The sequence below is a fragment of the Dunckerocampus dactyliophorus genome, chromosome 19 (genome assembly GCF_027744805.1).
Source record: "Dunckerocampus dactyliophorus isolate RoL2022-P2 chromosome 19, RoL_Ddac_1.1, whole genome shotgun sequence".
Taxonomy (NCBI): domain Eukaryota; kingdom Metazoa; phylum Chordata; class Actinopteri; order Syngnathiformes; family Syngnathidae; genus Dunckerocampus; species Dunckerocampus dactyliophorus.
In genome coordinates, this window is record NC_072837.1 from 12,818,736 (window position 1) to 12,845,725 (window position 26,990).

General features: G+C 39.4%; 2 protein-coding genes across 5 annotated transcripts in view; both read left to right on the forward strand.

Moving 5' to 3' along the window:
- The first annotated feature begins 1,419 nt into the window (after window positions 1-1,419).
- On the forward strand, window positions 1,420-18,266 carry nus1 (NUS1 dehydrodolichyl diphosphate synthase subunit). Of its 3 annotated transcripts, none has more exons than XM_054762471.1 (6): window positions 1,420-1,455; window positions 1,608-1,954; window positions 5,687-5,818; window positions 13,423-13,575; window positions 15,383-15,482; window positions 17,632-18,266. In XM_054762471.1, the coding sequence occupies exons 1-6, from the start codon at window positions 1,442-1,444 to the stop codon at window positions 17,720-17,722; spliced, it is 837 nt and encodes a 278-aa protein (XP_054618446.1). In that variant the 5' UTR covers window positions 1,420-1,441; the 3' UTR covers window positions 17,723-18,266. The 3 variants fall into 3 exon arrangements, 2 of the variants coding, with proteins under 2 accessions (XP_054618446.1, XP_054618445.1); XR_008567037.1 differs by adding an exon at window positions 14,474-14,613 and having other exon boundaries at window positions 1,425-1,954; window positions 17,632-17,680; XM_054762470.1 differs by having other exon boundaries at window positions 1,425-1,954.
- A 1,179-nt stretch (window positions 18,267-19,445) lies between these two features.
- Window positions 19,446-26,990, forward strand: part of slc35f1 (solute carrier family 35 member F1) — a 34,840-nt gene continuing 27,295 nt past the window's right edge. For both annotated transcript variants that reach the window (XM_054761802.1, XM_054761803.1), the window contains exon 1: window positions 19,446-19,724. In XM_054761802.1, coding sequence (XP_054617777.1) covers window positions 19,621-19,724 — 104 coding nt within the window. In that variant the 5' untranslated portion in view covers window positions 19,446-19,620. The remainder of the gene's footprint in view (window positions 19,725-26,990) is intronic.

Genomic DNA, 26,990 nt, shown 5'->3' on the forward strand with positions numbered 1-26,990 from the left:
ATTGTCTTTTTTTGGGGAACTTGAAAATTAGAGCAATTAATGGCTGAGCATTGTGCTGGGGACATTTTTACGATGCTCACCATCATGGCGGTCAAACCCGCGCAGGGCATAATACAGAAGTACATGCAGAGTCTGCAATCGAGTTGTTAACTCTACACTCCTTGGTCAAGACGTTCTATTTGACTGCGTATTAACACCACATGCATTGTTTTGCTCTGGATTAATATACAGTACAGTAAATATCATTTCCGATGCAGCTTCCACAATTGTTGCTACTGGTGTGTTATCAGCATTAAAAATGATGATGATCATCATTATAGGGTCACTTAGTTCGGGGACAATGATAACCCTACGAGTACGTGGCAAATAAAATGAATACAAATGAATACAAAACAATTATATTTTCTATGAGCAGATGAATACATCGTACATACAGCATTGTTCACAAAGAGACAACTTATGAGCTTACATTTACTGTTTATATACATATATATACTTTAAACTGGTGTGGAATTCACTTTAAATAAATTAATAGGGGTTCGATATAAATGTCGCTACAGATAGCAGTATCAGTATCATATCAATACTAGTGTGGTGAAACTGATATTTTCTGTTCACTTCCATATACTTTCATAAATATGTGTTTTGTTGTGTTGTTGATACTGTAGCATTGTTGTTAATGTTATATTTACAGACTGTTATATTGTGTACAAAGTCATGCAACAAGTTGTTAGACACAGAGGATTTGAATAAGACCGAGTAATATTTTTTTACTTTTCTTCACTTATTTTGTACTACTTTGTACTCACACACGCCACACGCAACACAAGCACACACTCATAGCACTTTATTTATTTATTTGTATTATTTATTTGTATTAATGTCTCTTCTGTTTTTGTTGCTTAATTTATTGGTATATATGTTTATGTGTTTATGTTTCTTATGTTCTTATTCTTTCTTGTGTTTTCTTTCTTTTCTTGGGAGAATGAACAGAATAAGATTTTCATTGCATGGTATAACTGCTGTTTTACCATGCACATGACAATAAAACTCTTGAATCTAATGACTGTAGTTTGCTCAAACATTTGCATGTAATACAAAAAAAGAGAAATACGTTTGTTTAATTTTGTTGTTTTTTTGTTGTTGTGTATTTTCCTAAAACTTTCGTCCTGTGTTTTATTATCAATATAATCATGGTCGACACATTACAGTCACAAAAATCATGCAATAAGCTTTACAAATGTGACGTAAAAAGTGTCGATAATACTAGCCTTTGTAGTTACTTTGTATCCGAGCGGTAGCAAAATTTGCAGTATCGTTCACCTTTAGACAAATAATTGGAGAAAAGCATGTGTGACGTCACACATTGTCATCCAATCAGTGAGTTACGTGTAATCACGCAGAGGGTTCAGAGGTCAGGGGTTGCCAGGAAGAGAGCAAGATGGCGGCAGGCAGGTGACATGGACACGAATGAGTCAGACTAATACTCACACATAAGAGGCTTCTGCAGCCGTTGTAATATTTCAGTTCAGTTTAGCGGAAGTAAGGATATTAATGGCGCTGTTGTATAGCTTCTTATGGAGGCTTTTGCTGTTCGTGCTCCACAGCAACAGAGCGCTCGTCTCCTGGCTCCGTGTGCTGCTTCGGAGCTGCAATGGCCGGCTGTGGGAGCGTGCTGTGGCCGCACTGTTATTACCGATGTCCCTAGCTGGCTTTCAGGACCAACGAAGGAAATATAATCACAGACCCGACGCTAACGGCACTCCGGTAACTGGAGACGGTGCTGACAGTCGGCGACACCGGTGGCTTACTGATGGCAAAGCTTTGGACAAGTTACCGGTGCACATCGGCCTCTTGGTAGCCGAAGAAGAACACAGCTACACGGACATTGGCAACATGGTGGTCTGGTGTATGGCTGTTGGTATATCCTATGTCAGCATCTATGACAACCACGGTAAAAACACACTTGAACTAAACCTATTTACAAAGAGATGTCACCCAATCCATGAGTGCATGTTTTATATTATAAAGCGCATGTGTCAAACTCAGACCTGGGGGCCAAATCCGGCCAGCGCTGCAATTTAATCTGGCCCACAGAACTGTTTGGAAAATAGCATTAATTTGGCCATTATTAAGCGACATCTCCAGTATAAACTACTCCTCAGGTATTTTAATTTTAATATTGGAAACAATATTGTTTATAGCAAGAAATTCACAGCCATTCATAATATGGGTGCCACATTCAGACCAAAAGTCAAAATAATTGAACTGTACATGGCTAAAAACAGCAGCACTTTAACTACGACACCCTGTCTGTATAAAATAACGCCTTAAAGAGGCATAAGACAGTCAAAAGTTATAATCTTAACTACAACATGGTAACGGAGGGACACATTTCTGCTCATCTATCCTGGCAGCCTTTATACATCACATACCAGTTGTTTGTAATCCATTTATCTCTGTAAATGTATTTTGGCAACCATAGAACACTTTTTCACTTAAATTCAAGGTTTTGTTGCAGGTTGCTGAACCACCACTTTGCAACAACTGATGAAAAGTGAAAAAATGTTCCAATGTTACCTAAATTCTGTAAAGATGAACACTTACCGCGGTAATTAATATCATGATTTTATTCAAAGTCTTTTCTTAACTCAATAATTACAAGCATCTTAGGCTCAGACTAAGCAAAACCTTGTAGTTAGTACTTTGGCATGTCACTGAAGCTGTGATTTTGTTGTTTTTTTAATTTTTTTTTTAGGTTTGGTCATATCGATTCGAACACAATAGGATTCTAGCTGACTCTGAAAGTCTATTACTTAAAAACCCTGGGCATTTAACGACATTTCAATTGCAACAAAATATCATGGATCACTTATCAGTTGAAAATGTGTGAAATTCTTTATCTGATGACACTTAAAAGTCTATGAACTAATTTTCACCGTTTTTGTTTTTTTCTCGCTCTAGTAGCTCTACACGTACAGTTCATTGAACTTTTGTCTTACGGCCGCACAATCATCGGCACTTAGTTTAAGCAAACTTGTCCTACTCGAAGATGATGGTGCTGGAGCATCCACTTCATGGAAAACAAAGTCTTTGTGACTGGAATCAATGTCCTTCACCACATTGAAAATGTTCTTGTGCGCATCAACTTGTTCAAGGAAGGAGAACACCCAACAGTCCTTTTAGTTTAATTTTGATTCAGTGCTTGCCCCAAGAACCAGTAACTTGTTGATTCCCAGAACACACTTCCCAGCCGTAATTTGAATCGACTCGCAGGCATCGTCATTATCGCTTTGACCATTCTCGCTTTGACCACGGTGTTCTGCAGGTTACCGGTAACGGAGGGACAGTTTTCAACCCCCTCAAAATCACAGTTCTGCCAACTTTTTTCAAAAACTCTTTTTTTATTACTTGAAGACACATCCCAATCAGCTTTCTTTTTGAATCTCTCATCACTCTGAGCATAAAATTGATATTAAAAAAATTGAAAAATAATGTTTTTTCAGTAACGGAGGGACAGCCTGAAACAGGACAAAAAAAATTGTTAATGCATTGAGTTTGACACCCCTGTTATTGAGAATACATATACTTATAGGGAATATTGGTCTATGTCGGCATTTATGACAGCACAGTAAAAACACACTTTAACTAAACTTATCCATGAACACATGTTGTATATTACAGAAAATAATACATATACTGTAAATCGGTGGGGTGAGGTACATGGCTGGTTAAGCATTGACTCCTTTTTAAGTTTTTTTTTTTTAAATGTTAATACAGATTGCTAGTGTTAGAAAATAAAAAAAACACTGGCTTTTCCACGCACGCCCTGCTAATCATTTCTTCGCCACATTTGCTGTGTGTTTTGGGTCGTTGTAATGCTGGAATGTCTACTGTTGCCCACATTGGTCCACTGGGCCAAGTGTCTCTGTAGACTGCCTGAGAATCTTAAAGGGTCCCTGACATGATTTATCACCTTTGCTTAAAAATGTTTTATATTGTTTGTAATTATTTTCTACATTATTCAGATTTAGAAAGCAAACGGTACAAACGAAAGCAAAAATTACATTTATAGTTCATGGCGCCAGCCATGATGAGCTAGCTCTTGTTCAGCCTCATTTCTGGAAGTGACGTCATCGGGGTGACACCTCTCAGCTAAAGCAGAGTAAACAAACGCTTCTCAAGTTAGAGCGTCTACTTGGTTAAGTATATTTTTTCTCAAAATAGTAGTCATGCCAAAATGCTGTGTTGCTGCTGGATGTTTATAGTACCCTCGTGATACTGTAAGTTTGTCTTCTTTTCCAAAAGAGGAAGGTTTAAGACAAAAATGAACGAAGCAAGTGCAGAGAACAAGAGACAGATAGATGCACGCCCACCTTTTGAAATTTAATAACAAGAAGCATTTGGCTTCAAAGTACTGTATGAATGCATTTTGAAAAAGGACGCTATTCCTGATGCCTTACACAGGGGAAAAAACAAAACAAGAACAATGTCAAAGTTGCTATGAATTATAAATGTAATTTTTGCGAATTTACCCTTCGCTTTCAAAAATTGAACAATGTAGAACATAAGTACAAACAATATATATCATATTTAAGCAAAGTTGATAAATCATTTCAGGGACCCTTTAACATATTGCCCATTTTTCATGGTGCCGTTTCCGTGGTCCATTGGCTGGAAAAACACCCCCGAAGCATTAGGTTCCCACTGCCATGTTTGTCAGTAGGGATTGTGTTCTTCAGGTTGAAGTTTTTTACGCTCTATCATTGTGGCCAAATAATTCCATTTTTATTGAATCTGACCATAAAAGGAGAAGTGGCGTCCTTCTCGGTCTGCATCCGTGGAAACCGGCAGTGTGCAGTGTCTGTTGGACTGTCTGCCTTGAGACTTTGTCACCAGCGGAGCCCAGATTCACCAGGATGGCCTCATGAGATTTTCCACAGTGGCGAGCGTCTTGTATTTTTTAACAATACTTGACACTGTACCCACTGACACTTGAAAACATTTAGACACGGGCTGGTAGCCCTTTCCTGTCTTGTGATCAGCAACAATCCACAACTGCCGGTCCTCAGTGAGCTCCCTTGTTCTTAGCCATGACTGTCCACAAATCAACTGCAGAGAGCTGCTGTTTTTCAACTGTTGGGTTGATTAAATCAGTGGTTCCCAATGAATCGGCGTAATTAGAATGCTTTAGAACAGCTTGGAGTATTAGGGATGGTGTAGAGCACATGTCAAACTAAGGCAAATCCGGTCCGCGCTGCACTTCCATCCACGACTATCTGAAAGTAGAAATTTCAAGCAGGAATGAATGGACACAAAGAAATGTACATTTCTCCCACTCCAAAGTAAAAAAAAAAAAAAAATAATAATTTCCTTGTGGGTGGGGGGGTATTGTCCAGTTCGGCCCACAACCGAAAGTAGGCTTTGAGTTTTGGCCCCTTGTGCGATTGAGTTTGACACCCCTGATATAGAGCTGTGGATTTTCCCATAGCCTGTGGTTATGTGTTATCTTCTGGGAGACACGTGTCATTTCCAATCAGGAAAAAAATTGTCATTTGAATAAAAGTAACATTAGGGCAAAGTTTGTCGGGGTTCTGAATAATATCAGGCTTGATTGTACATTTTTAGAACACAATATATTACAAAGCTGTTGTCAAGTGTCTCTCTTTCATTGTTTGTCTGCCAGGTATTTTCCGGAAGAACAACTCCCGCTTGCTGGAGGTGATACTTAGACAACAGAAGGATCTTCTGGGTGTAGAAGGATCCAAATACAATGTGGAATTCCTTTGTGATTGTGCTGATGAACACCAGAATCATGGTAAGGACACACACTATTTACTTCCACCGTGTTATGATGACCCACTGTTACTGTGTAACACTGTCCTCCAGTCTTTGATTGCGCCACATGCTTCAGAGCAAAGTTCAATCCATGGACTCATGGAAAAACCCACGAGTGCTATTAGGTCAGGGTTGGGCAATTATTGCGACTTGCGGACCACATTGTTTTAAAACACGGGGTCGGGTAGGGGGGTAATGTGGTGGATCGGGGTGTGTGTGTGTGTGTGTGTGTGTGTGTGTGTGTGTGTGTGTGTGTGTGTGTGTATACTCGGATTGTCAAAAGTATTGATACTCCAAAACACTGTTTCCGGATACGACACTCATTTGCAAAAGTATTTGTACGATACCAATATTCCCACCCACCCAATGCGGTGCCCCTCTCATACACACCTCCCCCTCGCTGCTATAAGGACTGAGTAGTGTATAATAACAGAGCATGGACCGTGCTGCTGCAGGAGGACCAAAGCAATCTGTTTTAGTCAAAAATGCAAGAGGCAAACGTGCTGCTCGGAGGTATTTTTGCCTTTGGGGCAAACAAACAAGAAAATCCAAAGGACGTTGTTTTAGAATATTTTTAGAGGATCGTGTTCAGTCGGCACACAGAATGACACAGACACATCAAGGTATTTTAGCCTAAACAAGGGCGTATTTATTTAAGCATCAACACACAAGATATATGATTGCAGCGAAAAAGCCTCTTACCTACGCCAACAGGGTGGAGAGCCAACACCCGTGGAAGAGTTCGCATCAATCGGCTGGGCGTTCGATCACAACCCGCAGCAGACTCCGTCTAGGTGTTTTCGCTCACCCCTCTTTATGCCAGTCTGTTCGTGCGAGCGTGAGAACGGGGTGGCCTGCCCCGAAACTCAGGCATTCGCACACAGAGTTACTGTTTTTAACAAAACAGGTGCCAGGCAACCTAGTTTGGTTATATGAGTGTCCTGTCTTCCTCAGTACATAAGAAGCACCTGGTAGGCAAGGTCAGCAGATAACAATAACAAGATACTTCCCAAACCCATCACCCTTTCTCACATTCGTATCCTGGGAAACGAACGTTCAGAACAACACAAACCCATCACCCTTTCTCACAGACTTAGATACGCCTGTGTGCTAACACTGCTGCAAAGCAGTGGTGGCAAAGTCAATCAGTACGTCAAACTTAGTGAGGCATCTTAAGGACACCCTGGCCTTTATCACAAATTCCAACAAGTTAGTCAGTTTACCCTTTTAAACTCGTGTTACCATGGCTGGTGCCCCACCTTCTTATTAGCCATTACCTGCAGCTCATTTAACTTGTCGTCCTGTTAATTGTTACATGTTGTAGTAGATTATTTATGTAATACAAATATTTCTATTACATTTTGAGGTCATTTTTTAAAATGCCTGTGGTATCAAAAATTGTATAGAGTATCGAATATGACAACCCTAATGCACACGCACACATACAGTGGCTTGAAAAAGTATTCATACCCCTTGAACTGTCCCACATTTTGTCACGTTCCGACCACAAACATAAATATATTTTATTGGCATTTTAGATGTAAGATCAACACAAAGCGACACACAATTGCGAAGTAGAAGGAAAATTGTACATGACTTTCAAATTAAAAAAAAAAAAGTATTCAGCCCCCTTTTCTCTGAGTGCAACCAGTTTCCTTCAGAGGTTGCCTGATGATTGCTCTGTTACTACAGAGGACAATACAACACACATGCATGCCGATCGCTTCCGGGTTATGTACAGAGCAATTTATCAACGAACACGCTAGAATTTATTTGGTTCGGATAAATGTCAAGGACATATAATATGGCGGATAAAAGTAAAATCCGACTAGTAATGAATAATTTTGCTCACTTTGCGTGTTTTTTTTTTTTTGCTGCTTTGTGCACGTACAAACTAGACGAACGGCTACCTACGAGAGGTCAAAACAACGGCTGTCAAAACGAGTTACACTCTTCGATAAACACAAAATTTTACCCGACGAAAAAAATCATTTCAAAGTGCATAAAGATCTTCTCCAATATATACAGACCCTTTTCAAAAAATTAGAATGTCATGGAAAAGTTGTTTAATTTCCATAATTCCATTCAAAAAGTTAAACTTTCATAGATTATAGATTCAGGGCCCACAATTTAAACAATGTCTAGTATTTATTTGTTTATTTTTACATAATTTGGGCTTCCAGCTCATTAAACCCACGAAAACAGGAATTGAACTGTCCCACATTTTGTCACGTTCCGACCACAAACATAAATATATTTTATTGACATTTTAGATGTAAGATCAACACAAAGCGACACACAATTGCGAAGTAGAAGGAAAATTGTGGAATGGAAATTAAACAACTTATCCATGACATACTAATTTTTTGGAAAGGGTCTGTATATATAAATAAATAAATGAAAAAAATCTTACCTTTTAGACTTGACACTGGTTGTTAAACCGCCGATTGCTCGTCGAATTCAATGATTGACTGACTGACACAAAATGGCGGACACAAAGACACATTCCCCTGCTGAACGGGTATTTGGCGAATAACCGGCGGAAGTTTTGTTTGGCCCAAGAAGGCACTTTTTATTTTCTAATTCAATATTTCCTAGCAATACGCAATTTACGCTGTGAGCTCGAAGTGTACGTACGTAACCCGCCGGACACTAAATTTGTGTGTGTTAGACTTTGGTTCAAATAATCTTATTTTACTCTTTTATACACAAAAAATCAGTTTAGTTGCAGAGTTGAGTAATTATTCCATGAATATATACCATTGTAATCATCATGGGGTTTGTTTTTCCATGGAATTATGCTCTTCAAAATTTTCATTGGCAGCCGGACACGAAAGTTATGTACGTTTCACTAATGATTACACGACAGTTGTTGTTTTTTTTTTTTTTTACACTGAGAATATTTGAATAAAACACATTAGAAACCAATTTCAGACATCATTCTTTAATTCTAAGTAGAAATCATGACAAAATTATCAGAGAAAATATTGTTAATTTCACAACAAAAGTAGACATGCTTTACATGTATTATTTCAATGACCAAATATATACACTTTTTTTTACAACATAGCCATGCTAGTGCAAAATAAAAACATTAACAGGCTTAATTTATGGTTTTGTAAGCTTCCTCACTCTATAAACGTCAGTGATAGGGATAGTACACATTGTTGGAACAACAATTTCAAATACTACTCAAGTGAAGTTGAAGACAGCAAAGGGTACCCTTGATCTTAGCCGTGCACCTAAGAATACATTTGTGTTTCTTGTGCTTTGATTTATGTTTTGTTTTGTTTTTTTGAAAGATTTGATTTATTTTTGTTAAAGGGGTATCGTTTAAAATACATGAATTTGCTGATTATTATTATTTGGATTGGTAACTTTCATGTTCTTATTTAATATTCTTTTATTGCTTTGGTTTTTCAGCACTACTTTGTGCTCTATAGCTGATGTAATGTGAATTACTACCTGTGTTGGATCAATAATATTCTTATCTTAGCCATCTGAGAAGATCCAATACATTGTTTTTGGTGCCTAACTGTTTCCCAAGTAAGTGCCTGTAGAAAGGCGTTTTATGAAGCGAAGCGGCGTCTACGTATATGGTTTTGACAACAGCTCTTCCTGTTCTCCATCATGCTTTGCTGTACTGTTGTTGTAAATAGTCGCTAAGTTACATGTTTAGAGCTCACATAGTTATTGGTTATTCTGCATGTTATATACCTATTACATTGCAGTGTTATGTTTTTTTTTTTTTGTTGTTTTTTTTTGTTGCTCTTTCTTTTAAAAAAAACTCTGAGTAAAACTAGTGTGTAGAATTGTAACCCCCTCGTGATTTCTAAGGAGCTGGTAAGTTCATGGTGAGCTGTGTTGTTACTCTGCTTGTTTAAATAGTTACCTTATTCTCACAGACCTGTGAGCAGCACAGTAAACTTCCTGATACCTCAAGTTCAGCAGTGTAGCAAATTTTCGATCTTGGCGCAAAAAGCTCTTTATCAGCTTTTATTTTAGGGGAGAAAAACTATACCGCTGTTGGCTGATCACGTTATGCCAGGATCGGTCCGATAATTATTGGTTTCCGATAATATCGGACAGTCCTAGTAACAGAGGTAACTATAGGGGTGTTATTTCATGTTTTCATATTCAAGGCGCTAATGTTAAACATTTATTTATAAGGTCATAAACAGGTTGTCTGTTCTTTAACTATGAAAATATTCAATTTCTAAATAAGGAATCCAACTTTGCGGAAATTTACTTATCACAGTCAGGTCTGGAACCAATTAGCCGCCATGAACAAGGGATTGCTGTATTGTAAACTACTAGTTCATGCACTAACCAGCAGATGAACTGCAAAAACCTGCAAATGCCGTCAATTGGTTACTTGAAATGACCTGAAATCCTATATAAAAACTATTGCACCATAACAAAAGCTTCACAAAAGCAAGGGACTCTTTTATCCTGTTAAAATGCCTTTATTGTGTAGAGCATGTCTTAATTGCTGAAGCTGAGTTGCTTCTACAGATGCACTATCGAAAGTGTCCTTACCGCCTCCATCACTGTTTGGTACGGTAACTGTACAACACGTGATAGGAAGGCACTCCAGCGGGTGATCAAGACCTCACAGAACATTGTTGGGGCAGCCCTCCCCTCACTGCAAGACATTTATACATCTAGAGTCCTACGCAGAACACACAACCTCATCAAGGACAGCACACATCCACAACACTCATTATTCACACTCCTACCGTCAGGCAGACGCTACAGGAGTTTGAAGTCCAGGACCACAAGGCTGGCAAACAGCTTTTACCCACAGGCCATCAGGCTCCTCAACGAAGCACTCGCACACGCCGCACGCAACACACGCACACACTCATAGCACTTTATTTATTTATTTATTTATTTGTATTATTTACTTGTATTAATGTCTCTTGTGTTGTTGTTGCTTAATTTATTGGTATTTATGTTTATGTGTTTATGTTTCTTATGTTCTTATTCTTTCATTTGTTTTCTTTCTTTTCTTGGGAGAATGAACAGAATAAGATTTTCATTGCATGGTATAACTGCTGTTTTACCATGCACATGACAATAAAACTCTCTTGAATCTCTTGAATCTTGAATCTCTTGAATCTAATGTACCTTACTCAGCTCCTACGACTTTCAGCCACCCGCCTTCATCAGGCCAAATACATTTCAAATGTGAGTTTAAAACAGGTCTGACACCAGTGGGGCTTTTCCACCTGTAAGATGGCGCTTCACAATGGAAAGCACATCTATGTGGGTATAACACCACCAGATGGCAGTGGTAACCCCAAACACTAGCATTTTATTAGAAGAGGTGATCAAATGAAACCAATGTCCTTATTTAACTCAGGCTATTTTATGTCTCATATTGTTTCAGTTCTCTAATCCTGTTTTCTTCTGGTATGGTGTGTGGTATATATAGTCCATGGTTCCATGTGCTTGAAGACTGTCTGCGTTACTATTATAGAAATCTAAAACCGGTCTGGCCATAGGGTAGTTTGTGTTTCCTGTGCCAATAGCGTATTTATGCTCCACCAGTCTGTGTTGTAGTCGCCATTCCAAGGTAGGATACTTTGCAAATGTGGCATTCCAGCCTAAAGATCACAAATGTTGTCTTGCAGTTGCTAAAATGGTGAATGTTATGTTCCCTTTGTGAGTGAAATGATTACAGTTGTTTTTTTTTATGAGCCAGCAGGTCTTAGGCATGTCTTCTTAGAAGTTGGTGGTTGGTTGCTATGAACCGGTTTATCTTTCACGGTAGGCCACATTTTTGTGTCCTCGAGATGATGACACTTCCTCCTTCTTCTCCAGTCTCCGACAGGATTTTTTTTCAGTGTAGTAAAAAGAAAAAAAAAAGAAGTCCACATTCGAGCACGCATATGACACAGGAAATGTGCCTTTCAGTGTTATTTTGCATGGCAAAAATAACAAGATGAACATATGTTTTGCATTTTAATACGACCGACCTCATTGTGCATTTGAAGCAGCATGACTAAAAAAAAACAAAAAAATGGCATGATAAGTTTTGGGAGACCACAACTCCCTCCCCTGTGGTCTGAAACATTTGCATGTGTGAGAAACTCCCACAGCAAAAAGTCATTAACAGAAAAGAGCCAGACCCTGTCGATGGTGCGTAAACGATTAAGCACGGGTTAAATGCTTCATTGAGCACAGCGAATATTCCGCTACATTGTGGACAAAGCTATACCCCAGATGCATAAAGAAGTAAATGGGTGAGTTTTTCTCACACGTACAGTTGCTGACTATTGTTCTTTTTTTGAGTAACATAACTTTTTCAAGCTTTTTCTAACATTCCACACTGCTAAATAACTCAAAAGTATGTATGATTTGTACTGATATTGGATCGATATCTGTTTCGGCTCATACTCCAGGCTCAAATATCGGTATCGTATCAGAAGTGAAAAAGTTGTATTGGGACACCCTTAACAAATTGTACATGGTCTTTGGAGTTGGCCAAGTGGTCTTTCAGCTACTTAGGATGACCGCTTTTGCCTTTCATTAATTAATTAATTAATTCATTCATTCATTCATTTTCTATGCTGCTTGTCCTCACTAGGGTCGCAGGTGTATGCTGAAGCCTATGTATGTGCATTTAAGGAAGGTGGTGCTGCATGCTAGGGATACGAAAGGAGTGACGTCACACGGCAACCTGGCATCCATGACGGCCGGTGTTTATTCTACGGAGAATAATTTGTGAACGTTTTCCACTTTTTGGCAGGGTTTCATTTTACCCATAGAGTACTGAGGCAGAGGGATCAGCGCAGGTGGATTTGTAAAGTTGGATGCATATGTTTGTGGGGTTTTCCCTTCAAACTGTGTTTAACTATATTGTCATGCCTTGCATTTTTTGCGTGACTCTGGGGACATTTGGGAGTAAAGCTACAACGATTAATCGATCAATCTGATTAATCGATTATCCAATTAATAGACAACTATTTTGGTAATCGATTAATCGTTTCATTTTAAAATGTACTGTAAATATGCTGATTTCAGCGTTTCAAATGTGACAGTTTTAAAATGTTGTTAGTCATCCATGAAAGCAGACCTTTTATCTTTGTGTTTCAGGCAAAACAAGATAGTCACACACATCAACTTGAACTTTGGAAAAGAGCAATTGATATTTTTGCCCCTTTCTGATATCTTGCAAAGCAAACCACGGCAAATATGTGTGCGAAAAGCGTGCGTAACAACATTCCCACGCAAAGTATGAGATTTATCCACTTTTACTGTGCATAGGAAAATGTGAACATTTATGCGCAACTCTTACCATGCGTACGCACAAAACCTAGTGGTAGAACAGTAGAAGCTACAAATATCTAATTTCATCCGCTTAGTCATTAAAATTCGTCATTTCTTAAAATAATCGTTAGTTGCAGCCCTATTTTGGAGTAAATTTTGTGGGACATTTAGTGTTGTATGGGTTGAGTTTTTAATGTTTTTTATTGGGGGGTATTGTTGCGTTCGACTGTGGGGGAATGTCAGGTGTGGGATTTATTTATTGTACTTAAAGCAGCCGTCACACAGGTTTGCTTTGTCTTTGTCTTTCAGTGTTGTCATGCAAGCCCACAGTGAAGGTCTTGTCTCCAGAAGATGGGAAGCAGAGTATCGTTAACGCAGCACGGCAACTCTGTCGCTCTGTGGAGAACAAAGAGAGGAGCTCCAAAGACATTAGTGTCTCCATGTTGGACACACTGCTCAGAGGTAACACCACAGAAAAGTCCAAGTGCATTCAAACTTGTTTTTAAAACCCTCCTTATTCTCTGATTTCGGATCAACATTTTCAATAAAAGTAACTGTTGTAATTATTACATAAGACTCCAGAACCCTCCCCTTCTCTCTTCAATTGCCATTTTTTACTCATGACAGCGGATATGCATAGAAGCACAATCCAGGTTTAAGGCCTAAAGATGCCTCACACACGTATTAAACACATTTGATGTACAAGTATAAAATGCACTAATGAATGATAAGGTAAGGTGATGCATGAACACATGGAATGGGAGTCACGGTGTAGCCTTTAGCCGGATTGTCAGGCTAGTGCTACAACCGCACTTCCGTCTGTTGTGGGGCCACCTGTATCCCCCTCGAAAGCAGCTAGTGGTGGTACACCAGTCCGCTGCTCCACCCAGCTTGTAGTCCGAGGTGATGCGGTGTTCCTCCAAAGCTGCGTGTACATAATACACACTGCTAGCTTTGTCACATCACATATGAAGCGCTTCTGCAGCCACACAGAGTGCCACCATCTTTCACTGATGTCAACATTGTTACTGTGTAGTTGTATGCTGTGTATTTGATGCTGTATTATTACATATATATTAGGGGTGTCCTGATCCAATATTGACATTGACTACTGGATCGATATCAGAAAAAAACAATTAAATTATATCAGCCTGCATCTAAAACCTCCGATTATTGGCACTCCGATACAAGCAGTCGATTCCAGACTCTGCCACAGCACGTCTATCCAGCAGCGTCCGGATAGAGCCCACATGATCACAACAGCGTGTGCTAACGTGTTAAGCATGGAGTGATGTCTGCCGTTTGTTTTTCATTAAAGTATGAAGAAGACGTCGCTGAGTGCAAAACTTGTCATGCACAGGTTTCCCGTGGTGGCACAGAACCGGGGAAGTTTAATACAACCAAACTCATCATGCATTTGAAGCAGCATCACACGGGAAACTCCCACGGTGACAAGAAGTCATTAGTTATAACAGAAAAGATGACCAGTTCCTGTCCGTGGTGAGTTAAGTTGTGTTTAAACGCTTAATTCAGCACCTTGAATCTCGCTATGGTATGCCTGGCCGCCACTACACTGTTGATAAAACTATCCCCCACATGCCTAAAGAAGTAAATGGGTCTGTTTTTCAACCATACCTACTGTTGCTGATTATTGTTCCGTCTATAATTGTCTGTTATTGTTCTGTAATATCACTTCATTAAGCCTTGTATAACATTCTACACTGCAAAACAATTATAAAATTCTGAATGTTTCGAGCTGGTATTGGATTCATATTGGTATCAGCCGATATTCAAGGCTGCAATATCGGTGTCTGATTGGAAGCGAAAACTTATCGGGACACCCCTAATATTTATGAATAATTACTGACTTGGGGTGAATCATTTTTAACAAAAATCTGTGAATTTGCATGGATGTGAATGCCGAATCCGGAATATTGTGGGGATCCACTATAATATAACGCGTAATAAAATGTAACATGTCAAGATCGTCCGTGTCAGGTATGGGTTTATGCTGGTAGGAGTATAATTTTATTCCCATAATAGTACATCTTTATTCAACCCTGGCTTTATTCTCACAAACAGCACAGAAACAGCACTATGGGGATTTCATCTCCTCCCACTGTCCTTCTCATATATATATATATATATATATATATTTTTTTAACTGTTTTTGAGAACAACTCCCAGAAGGTAATCGTGTGCACATGTTTGGTATGGATGGTATTGCCAAGATAAAAAGCTCATGAGCTGGCTTGTGTGTTTGTTTCAGAGTCAAAAAATATTCCAGATCCTGAACTGGTGGTAAAGTTCGGTCCGGTGGACAGCACTCTTGGCTTCCTCCCCTGGCACATCAGACTCACTGAATTCATGTAAGACACTTTTATTCCAACACTGACCACACCAGGCGCGTTCACTCTTTTTCAGCCTGTGAGTCCCAAAGATCTACCTCCTACTATAAATATAGAAAATATTAATATTTACTGTATTTACAAATATGATGAGATCGGGGGTGCATGCAGGTTACAAGTTGACATGATCTCTCCCGTATTATAAAACACACAATATATAAAAAATCGAATTGGTAAACTTTGAAACTACTATACCTGTTGCCTGAAGTCAGCTGGGATAGGCTCTAGCATACCCCCGTGACCCTAATGAGGAGAAGCGGTATAGAAAATGGATGGATACTAAATACTAATGATTCGTATTTCACGTTGGGAGTTTCAAAGTTGACAGGTAATCAAAACAGTGAATAATTCACAATTCAGTTCAATGTAGCAAAAAGATAATTGCACATAATTCCTCAGTAGTTGTGTACATAACCTGAGTACCGGTAATATGCAAGTCAGAATAGATACGTACTGTAGCGTTCATTAGACACACAGGTCATGTGTTACATCCAGTTAGCATTTGCTGTCAAACATGAATGATATTCAAGAATTTAAACATGTACTTCATTTTCAATTTTTTTCTTGTTTACCATTAATTTGGTTAATTATGTATACCTGTATTTCCTTATTTCCTTTCTGGTTTGCAGCAGCCTGTTCTGGCACTATTTCATTCTGGAACGTTACTTGAAAGTGATGCCACATTTGCTTTATATGTTTGCTTTTGTAAAAATGAAAATTGAAAAACTCTTAACTCTGCTGCACCAGTAGCTATACACTAACCTGCAAAACAGCAACATGTACTACGTAACACGCTGTTAATTGATTGGCTGCCTAAGTAAATAAGCACCAATAGGGTGTCCTCATTGGCTGGACAGTGTTCATCATTGAGTTGTTACCGCCTGTTGTCACCTGACACTCGCATTGCTGAATGGTACAGAAAAAATACAGTAATTTCTGGTGGATTAGACACACCGGTGTTTAAGCTGTACCCACTAAATTTAGAGAGAAAAAATAGTTTGTACATGCATAAACCGCATAGGACTATAAGCCGCACATGTCCACGGTATAAAATGGCATATTGTGGCACGCACGAGTCAGTGTGGACCAGGTAGCTCTTCATTTGACAGGAGCCAATCATGAGCTATGAAAAAACGAGTTTGTCAACCCATTGGAAATTTGGGGAGGTCATTACTCAGTATAACAGTCTGACTCACAATGTCCTCTTCCAAAGAACGCTAAAATCATCACACAGTAACTTCACGCTCAGAGGGTAGCTAAGAAATGTACAAGTTTATCGAGTTTAAAAAACCCCAAAACTATTAACTTTTTCCCATAATGCATTTTGTCTCAGCAAAGCATTTCATTGGTTATGGCTGCTGAGGCGCTGCAATGATGTCAGCCTCCCTCTAATTTGTTGGCTCCTCTGTCTCCTTCTGATGGACAGAGGCAGCATTGTGGCACCCTGGCAGCCATAACCAATGAAATGCTTTGCTAGTACAAAATGCATTATGGAAATAAGTTCAAATAGTTGTTGTTTTTTATTTTAAACTCGTATTGGTACTTGTATACTTCTTAGCTACCTTTTGAGTGTTAAGTTGCTGTGTGATGAGTATAGCGTTCTTCGTAAGATGACACGCTTAGTCAGACTGTTATATAGAGTAATGACCTCCTGCGGTTTCCAATGGGTTGAGAAGCTTGTCGTGAATTCACTTATAGCTCGTGATTGGCTCCTACCAAAGGACGAGCTACCGTTTCCTCACTGACTCGCGAGCGGCATAGTATTTTTAAATGATTAGTACGAGTTCCGAAGTAAAGGAGATGTCACGAGATTAGAACATGGCCATAAATTAGCAGCACCGCTGTATACGCCGCAGGGTTCAAAGTTTAAGAAAAAAGTAGCGAGTTATGCACTGCAAATTATGGTAGTTATGTCTGTGTAATTTGCAGTTCAAATAGGTTTTATTTTGTTGCGCTGCAAGGATTTGCTGTGCGCTGAGAGCACAAGATCAGTACGCTATTGCACACAGCCTAGAGGGAACGTTGAATATACAGTAGTGTTGTCATATTTGCTGCAATGTTATTGGATAACAGCGCTGTGTTCTAAGGATGTATGGCTCTCTGTTCTCAGCTCCCTGCCGTCACACAGAAACATCTCTTATGAGGAGTTACTGGGCGCCCTGCAGCGCTACGGACAATGTCAGCAGAGGTTGGGCCAGTGATGTTCCTCACAAAAGACCACTTGACTCTGTCAGGACAAGTTACTGCTGTCCCACACTTGAGGTTTCTCCTGCATCTCCATGACTGGAGTCGGAGCCAGATGGCTGACTTCCTGCCACCAGCTCATGTTCTCCAACCAAGTGCCAAGAGGAAGGACACCAACCAGCATGCTGATGGTGATGAGAGGACTGTCTGTCCTCTACATTCCATGTCCAGCTGCTGTTTACCACTGGAATCACACAGCAAGAACAAAGCAGGCATTGTGCCGCTGCAGAAATGACAAACTCAAGCATGAGATTGGAACGATGAGAGGAAGTGGAGCTGAGGGACAGGGTGATTGATGAGATGTAAATATGAGCACTTCATGTGTCTCATTGTCTTTCTTCATACTTTTTATTGAAGGCTGCAGCTTGACTGTCCGTCCTTAATAAACAAATGCACTGTTTCTTCCTCTGTGTGTGTGTGGACCAATTAACATTTGATGACCAAATGACAAGCTCTATTGCCCGTTGAGAAGGTAGAGTTGTTAAAAAAAAAAAAAAAAGACCATCATACGAGTGGGTGGGTTATGTTCATTCAGCCAACATGTAGCCCTGTTCCACATTTCCAGGAACGCTCTTAGACGGTAAATATCATTCCTGGTAATGTGTGTGTGGTAAGTGGTGAGGCAAGGGAGCTACATGCAGGTGGTCCTCGGCAGTTATGTGTCATGTTAAAAAGTTTTGTGATTTCCTAACATTTGAATGTGACATGACACTGCGTGTGTGTGTGTGGAGACGGCAGTTGAGTTTGCTGATGTTGTTTTGACGTGGTGCGGCTCGACAGCCTGTTTGTTTTTGCAATAAAGAGATTGTTGATGGAGCACCTTCTGGTCATCCTTACAACATTTGAGTAGACATAACAATACCATCTTTATCCTTAATGATGCTTGCCACAGACAGGCGATGGAAACAAGTGCAGCCAATACTCAAGCCAAGCCAAGACTCATTCTCAAGCTAGCCAAAATTAAGTCTTTCATCCATTTATGGGCGCGTGTAAACACAAAATGCCGTAAACCGAGAACCACCTGTATTGTACATCCAGATTTTATAAAAAAAAGTAGTTTTAGAAAGGGAAAGCCATGTATTATATGAATTCAAATGAGAAATGTACTCACTTGTAAATATAACAATATATAAACATAACTAATAATTAAACAATGCCACAATATATAAATATTACAAATAAATATAATAGCATCAATAATACAAAATATATACATATAAAATATTACAATTAATATAACTCCATGTAAATTAACAATAACAATATAATACAAAAATATCAAATCTACCTATAATAATAGAATAATGTAACAATATATTAATATAATATGTAAATATAATCTAAATACATATCATTAAAAAATATCAATATATAAATATTACAAATAAATAGCATCAATTATATCAGAATATGTAAATATAAGAACATTACAGTTAATATAAAACAATTATAATATATAACTAAATATAGCAATATATAAATATAACAATATACAAACATAAGTAAATCTAACTATATAAATATAACAATATATATAACAATATTAACAATGAACAACGCAACAAAAAATCGAATATTTGTGAAAAAGACATTTTGAAGAGAACTGAAAAATATCCATCTCATCACTCTAGTATGGATCCGATACTGATACTGTCCTTGGTATCGATACTATCAACATTTGGATCGAACCGCCCACCTCTACCTCTCGGAGACACTGTCATCTCAGAATGCAGTGTGGTCCACCAGGACACCATCAGAACCTTTCAACGCGGAACACTCCTTTTCCTCCTCCTCCTCCTCTTCCTCCTCGAGACACTCCTCGTCTTTTTCCGTGCGCGTGTGTAGGAATGATCTGATGATGAAGATGATGTCCGTCGTGTCTACTGTGGAGAATCTTCCTACACGCACGGAGAGTCCTGCATCCAACATCTTCCAACGCTTCAAGAACATCTTCAGCAGGTAACAACATCATGCTTACACACACACACCCTTTCTTTCAGGCACATGACGACTCACACCTTTACGTGACACACACACACACACCTGTTCTTTCAAATACATGACACATCTTTTCAGTATACCGTACATCACACGCAACAACACCATACTACACACACAGTGTATGTAATTACATGTTCTACACGTGCTGCATGCACCTCATGTCTGCACTCTCTCTTGTCTGTCACTAATTCACTCCATGACATGCTAACCCATGTATAGCCTTTAACACATGTGTTCTGCTTAAACTCATCAAGTGCCTAAGCCACCGGTGGGAAACATTTAGGAGTGACAGTCATGTGACTCTCCCAGCATATCCCAAAATGGAGCTTGCTCATTGCCAAAAGCTTTTTTTTTTTTTTTTTTTTTTTTTTTTTAGAATGAAAGCTCATTTGAAATCCATGTAACAGTATTGCTTTAATAGTGTGTCAAATATCACAGTTGAACTCTTCTTACTATATTTCATCATTGATTTCATTGAAAACAAGCTAGGAAAATATCACTATCGAGCTTTGAAAGCCTGACGTGATGTTTTTGTCACGATAGCAAAAATGCTAATAAGACACTCAATAAATGTCACTCTTTCAATGATTTGCAATCAGTGTACAGTGGAATCTGCAAGTGGTAACACAAAACACAATTTCACAATTATAGTTGGACATGCATAAGAAAGGGATAACTGAACATTTTAGGTTAGATTGTGGCGCTGCGATGAGCCTTGACCCCTAGATCTCTCACCTGAACCTTCAGCATCTGCTTTCATGGATGGCATTACTAGTTGGCTATGCCGGTGAATAGATATTGTCATTGTATTCGCAGGGCATTGAATGGATTGCAACTGGACTGCTCAGGTTGCCTTACAAGATGTCTCACCTGCAGAAAGACCAGATAGGACAGCACTAGTATCAGTTCATGCTCAAAGACTAGCTAGGACAGCTCTAGTCTAATTAGATCGAACAGCTCTAGTGTCAATTCATGCTCAAAGACAACATAGGACAGCTCTACTATCAGTTCATTCTGAAAGACTAGATAGGACAGCTCTAGTATCAGTTCATGCTGACAGACCAGATAGAAGAGCTCTAGTGTCAGTTCATGCTCAAAGACTAGCTAGGACAGCTCTAGTCTGATTAGATCGGACAGCTCTAGTGACAGTTCATTCTGAAAGACTAGCTAGGACAGCTCTAGTCTGACTAGATAGGGCAGCCCTAGTATCAGTTCATGCTGAAAGACTAGATAGGACAGAGCTACTGTCAGATTGTGCTGAAGTACTAGATAGGACAGCTCTAGTATGACTAGATAGGACTGTTTTTGTATCCGTTCATGCTCAAAAAATAGATAGGACATCGCTAGTCTGACTAGACAGGACAGCTCTAGTGTCAGTTCATGCTCAAAGATTAGCTAGGACAGCTCTAGTCTGATTAGATCGAACAGCTCTAGTGGCAGTTCATTCTGAAAGACTAGCTAGGACAGCTCTAGTATGACTAGATAGGACAGCTCTAGTGGCAGTTCATTCTGAAAGACTAGCTAGGACAGCTCTAGTATGACTAGATAGGACAGCTCTAGTGGCAGTTCATTCTGAAAGACTAGCTGGGACAGCTCTAGTATGACTAGATAGGACAGCCCTAGTATCAGTTCATGCTGAAAGACTAGACAGGACAGAGCTACTGTCAGATTATGCTGAAGTACTAGATCGTACTGCTCTCGTATGACTAGATAGGACTGTTTTTGTATCCATTCATGCTCAAAAACTAGATAGGACATCTCTAGTCTGACTAGATAGGACAGCTCTAGTGTCAGTTCATGCTCAAAGATTAGGACAGCTCTAGTCGGATTAGATCGGACAGCTCTAGTGGCAGTTGATTCTGAAAGACTAGCTAGGACAGCTCTAGTATGACTACATAGGACAGCTCTAGTGGCAGTTCATTCTGAAAGACTAGCTAGGACTGCTCTAGTCTGACTAGATAGGAAAGCCCTAGAATCAGTTTGTGCTGAAAGACTAGACAGGACAGAGCTACTGTCAGATTGTGCTGAAGTACTACATAGGACAGCTCTAGTATGAATAGATAGGACAGCTCAGTTCGTGCTGAAAGACTAGACAGGACAGAGCTACTGTGAGATTGTGCTGAAGTACTAGATAGGACAGCTCTAGTATGACTAGATAGGACAGCTATAGTGGCAGTTCATGCTGAAAGACTAGACAGGACAGAGCTACTGTCAGATTATGCTGAAGTACTAGATCGGACTGCTCTAGTATGACTAGATAGAACTGCTTTTGTATCCGTTCATGCTCAAAAAATAGATAGGACATCTCTAGTCTGACTAGATAGGACAGCTCAAGTGTCAGTTTGTGACGACACTGCGGGTTGCTTTTTCTTGAACTCTCCTCGGACATCAGGTAAAGGTGGCGGATTAGCAACGATTTTTAAAACTCGTTTTTGTTGTCAACAAGTATTACAGTTCAATTCATGTGTTCGTTTTAGTTAGTTTCACAAAAAATGTATCCAAGAGTTTCCTGACTATTTCTGACTAAGTTTGGTCGTCTTTTAATTGTTGGTGATTTTAATATTCGTCTTTGTTGTGACTCCTTTGGTCAAGAACAATCTTTTCATTTGGTGCATTGGGTTACTGCTCTGACTCATGAAAAGGGCCGCATATTGGACTTAGTGTCATCCCATGCGTTGGATGTGTGTATCACAGAGACACCTGGTGTGCTCATTTCAGATCATTTGCCATTCCACTGTTTCGCTGCACTGTTTTGTGGACAAGACTTGTGCTCCAGAACGCAACAGACGGGTGCTCAACACCTGATGGCGTCCCGATTTTCTGTTGCTTTCAATGACTCTGGGTTGATTAACTTTTGTTCCGAGAGCGTTATGGACTTGGCTGAACATAACTCTACCTGTAGTACTTGTAATATCTTGGACTTGATTGCACCCCTTGGGATCAAGAGCGCTAAAGCTGCGTCTGAGCCGTGGCTGAATAAGAATATACGCCTTATCAGACGTGAATGCAGACACGCTGAGAGACGATGGAGGGATAGGTTGCATGTGTCCCCCCAAGCCCTAAACAGACTAAAATGCAACCACTTATTAAAAAACACAATTTGGACCCAAATGCTCTGTCCAATTATAGGCCAATCTCTAAGCTCCCCTTTCTTTCCAAGGTATTAGAGAAAGTTGTTCACTCTCAGTTGCAGGCTCACTTTAATACTAATGACATTTTTTAAAAATTTCAATCTGGTTTGAAATCATACCACAGCCACAGGATTTTAATGATCTTCTTTTAACGACAGATTCATGGCAGTTCTGCTGCCCTTTTATTGTTAGATTTAACATCAGCCTTCGATACAGTGGACAAGGGGTCCACAAGCACCGATACCGGTCCGTGGGCTGGGCCAAACAGGGCTGTGGGAAGCTTTCAGGTGCAATGATAAAAAAAAATAAAATAAAATAAAAAATACAGTACATTTGTAAATAACTACATTGAATTTTGTGTAAATGCATTTACATTTTGGAAATATGGGCCATTATTTTATTTAAAAATAATATACAGTTACAAATCCCACAGTTTTTGCATGTATATGTTGTTGCAGCGAGCAGCGACCCATCCCACTTTGTTCAACGGTCCTTGAACTCACTATTGTGCGTGTGCTAACTTTCTCCCACACTGCGCGGATGGATTACTATACTGTATTTTTACCGTTTTTCTGTATTTTTACCATTTTTCTTTCACCTCATATTTGTTCTCAAATGCTGATACTATATGGGAATGCATAAAGATAAGCTTTGATGATGTTATTGAGTGCTAATGTGCATATTTGTTGGTGCACAACTTCAAGTTAATTCATGCTAGCACACTGCCTGTTTCCACACACATCAAACAGCGACGTAATAATCTTCTCTCTGAAGGTCTCAAAGGCACTGTTCTCCAGTGGTTTTGGGCCTACTTATATGAAAGGGCCACTACAATTCGAAAGTGTCTAGCCTTGATTGTGGTGTGCCTCAAGGCTCTGTTTTGGGCACAGCCTTTGTGTGTTTCTATGCAACTCTATGTTGCCTTTGGGGTCCATTTTTTTCAAAGTACAATGCTACATTCCATTGCTTTGCAGATGATCTGCAAATTTATCTCCCATTGAAATCAGGCACGGACTCTTTTTCTGTTTTATTGCATTGTCTCAATGATATTAAGCAGTGGATGTCTATTAACTTTCTTAAGTTGAACGACAAAAACAACAGGAATTCTTATCTTTGGCAATACAGCTCTTTTAGATGGTGTATCTACATTGAAGTCTTACCTTTATGGACTGGCTTTTTACAAAGGGGCATTGTCTATACAGTATTGATTTATTGTTATCGTTATTATTATTATTTGTGTATTGTCTTACTGTGTTTTTTATTATACTGGTTTATCATTGTGTATGTTCATTGTTTATGTTTATTGGCTGTTGTGCAGCACTGTGGGCAGTTGAACTGTTGGAAATATGCTATATAAGACCTTGATCTTGACCTTGAAAGACTAGATAGGACAAGGCTAGTCTGCCTACATAGGACTGCTGTAGTATCAGTTCATGCTGAAAGACTAGATAAGACAGCTCTAGTGTCAGTTCATGCTGAAATACTAGATTGGACATCTCTAGTCTGACTAGATAGGATCGCTCTAGTATCAGCTTATGCTGAAAGACTAGATAGGACATCTCTTTTCCGACTGGATAGGAAAGCTCTCGTACCAGTCCATGGTGAAAGACTGGATAGGATTGCTCTAGTGTCAGTTCCTGCTAAAAACTAGATAGGACAGCTCTAATTTGACTAGATAGGACAGCTTTCTTATCAGTTCATGCTAGAAATCTAGATAGATCACCTCTAGTATCAGTTCATGCTGAAAGACTAGATAGAAAAGCTCTAGTGTCAGTTCATGCTGAAATACTAGATTGGACATCTCTAGTCTGACTAGATAGGATCGCTCTAGTATCAGCTTATGCTGAAAGACTAGATAGGACATCTCTTTTCCGACTGGATAGGAAAGCTCTCGTACCAGTCCATGGTGAAAGACTGGATAGGATTGCTCTAGTGTCAGTTCCTGCTAAAAACTAGATAGGACAGCTCTAATTTGACTAGATAGGACAGCTTTCGTATCAGTTCATGCTAGAAATCTAGATAGATCACCTCTAGTATCAGTTCATGCTGAAAGACTAGATAGAAAAGCTCTAGTGTCAGTTCATGCTGAAATACTAGATTGGACATCTCTAGTCTGACTAGATAGGATCGCTCTAGTATCAGCTTATGCTGAAAGACTAGATAGGACATCTCTTTTCCGACTGGATAGGAAAGCTCTTGTACCAGTCCATGGTGAAAGACTGGATAGGATTGCTCTAGTGTCAGTTCCTGCTAAAAACTAGATAGGACAGCTCTAATTTGACTAGATAGGACAGCTTTCGTATCAGTTCATGCTAGAAATCTAGATAGATCACCTCTAGTATCAGTTCATGCTGAAAGACTAGATAGAAAAGCTCTAGTGTCAGTTCATGCTGAAATACTAGATTGGACATCTCTAGTCTGACTAGATAGGATCGCTCTAGTATCAGCTTATGCTGAAAGACTAGATAGGACATCTCTTTTCCGACTGGATAGGAAAGCTCTCGTACCAGTCCATGGTGAAAGACTGGATAGGATTGCTCTAGTGTCAGTTCCTGCTAAAAACTAGATAGGACAGCTCTAATTTGACTAGATAGGACAGCTTTCGTATCAGTTCATGCTAGAAATCTAGATAGATCACCTCTAGTATCAGTTCATGCTGAAAGACTAGATAGAAAAGCTCTAGTGTCAGTTCATGCTGAAATACTAGATTGGACATCTCTAGTCTGACTAGATAGGATCGCTCTAGTATCAGCTTATGCTGAAAGACTAGATAGGACATCTCTTTTCCGACTGGATAGGAAAGCTCTCGTACCAGTCCATGGTGAAAGACTGGATAGGATTGCTCTAGTGTCAGTTCCTGCTAAAAACTAGATAGGACAGCTCTAATTTGACTAGATAGGACAGCTTTCGTATCAGTTCATGCTGGAAATCTAGATAGATCACCTCTAATATCAGTTCATGCTGAAAGACTAGATAGAAAAGCTCTAGTGTCAGTTCATGCTGAAAGATTAGATAGGACAGCTCTTGTCTGACTAGATAGGTCAGCTCTCAAATCAGTTCATGCTCAAAGACTAGATAGGACAGCTCTAGAAGATATGTGTATGTCAAAAAGTGTCATTTGTGTGCCTTTCATCACATTTCAGTGGTACACGTGTGTGTGGTTGTATCACGAAAACACAAACATGAGAATACTTGTTGTAGACGAGTATCCGTTACAGATAATGCATTTTCGCCGAGTACGAGCCTGAAACGAGTACAGCTCGTCATTATCCGTAATCGTAATGACGGAAAATCCTTATTATGTATTCACTCTTCACGCTCTGTGATTGGCCAGTCACACACAGCGACTGCCCCTTCGTAGACATAAACACAAATGAATAGCAACATAACATCTCAGCAATCAGCAGTACACTAAACACATTGAAATTGCATGCTAACAATAGCATGCTAACAATATAATGAATTGGTGGCAATGCTGACGAGGCTAACTTAGCTCAGCCGTTAGTGACCAGCTCGGAGGCTGGATGCTTTAAGGCACTCAACACATCCAATATCACGGTGCAAACAGCATCTAGCATTGAATAAATGACAAATAAGCAAGTTACTCACATTTACAGACGCACATCAAACACCAAAAACAAGGTCCGTGTAACGACAACAACTCTCAAAGCTCCGCGGCTGCCCTGGTGCGTTCATGTGCCCATCTTGTGTCGTAATTGATAGCTACGTTTAATCACATGTTAACTTAAAGGACCGAAAGAGAATGGGCACTACTAAAACATTCTTTTGTACATATTTTTTAAAGTGTTTTTTTTAATATTTTGTCATTTCCAGTTTACATTTAAATGTGATTTAAACAAGAATAGCAACAAAAAAATTACTTGCAGCCCGCAGGTAAGTAGTACTATTTGAGCTGTCTTTAGAACAGGCTGGCGGGCGACTCATGTGGTCCTTAGGGGCCACCCGGTACCTGCGGGTACTGGACAATAAGGACGTTAATTTGATTTTCTGAGTGTCTGTGAAAGCATCTCGCGGTCTGTCTCGTGATAACGAGGAAGTGTTGCAATGACGAATGGACTAGATACATTTATTT

Bases quoted from the DNA above. Each gene is read 5' to 3' on its own strand.
- nus1 (XM_054762470.1), top strand. From the start codon at position 1,555: ATGGCGCTGTTGTATAGCTTCTTATGGAGGCTTTTGCTGTTCGTGCTC. The intron at 1,955-5,686 runs GTAAAAACACAC...TTTGTCTGCCAG, and splicing joins CAGCATCTATGACAACCACG to GTATTTTCCGGAAGAACAAC. The intron at 5,819-13,422 runs GTAAGGACACAC...TTTGTCTTTCAG, and splicing joins TGATGAACACCAGAATCATG to TGTTGTCATGCAAGCCCACA.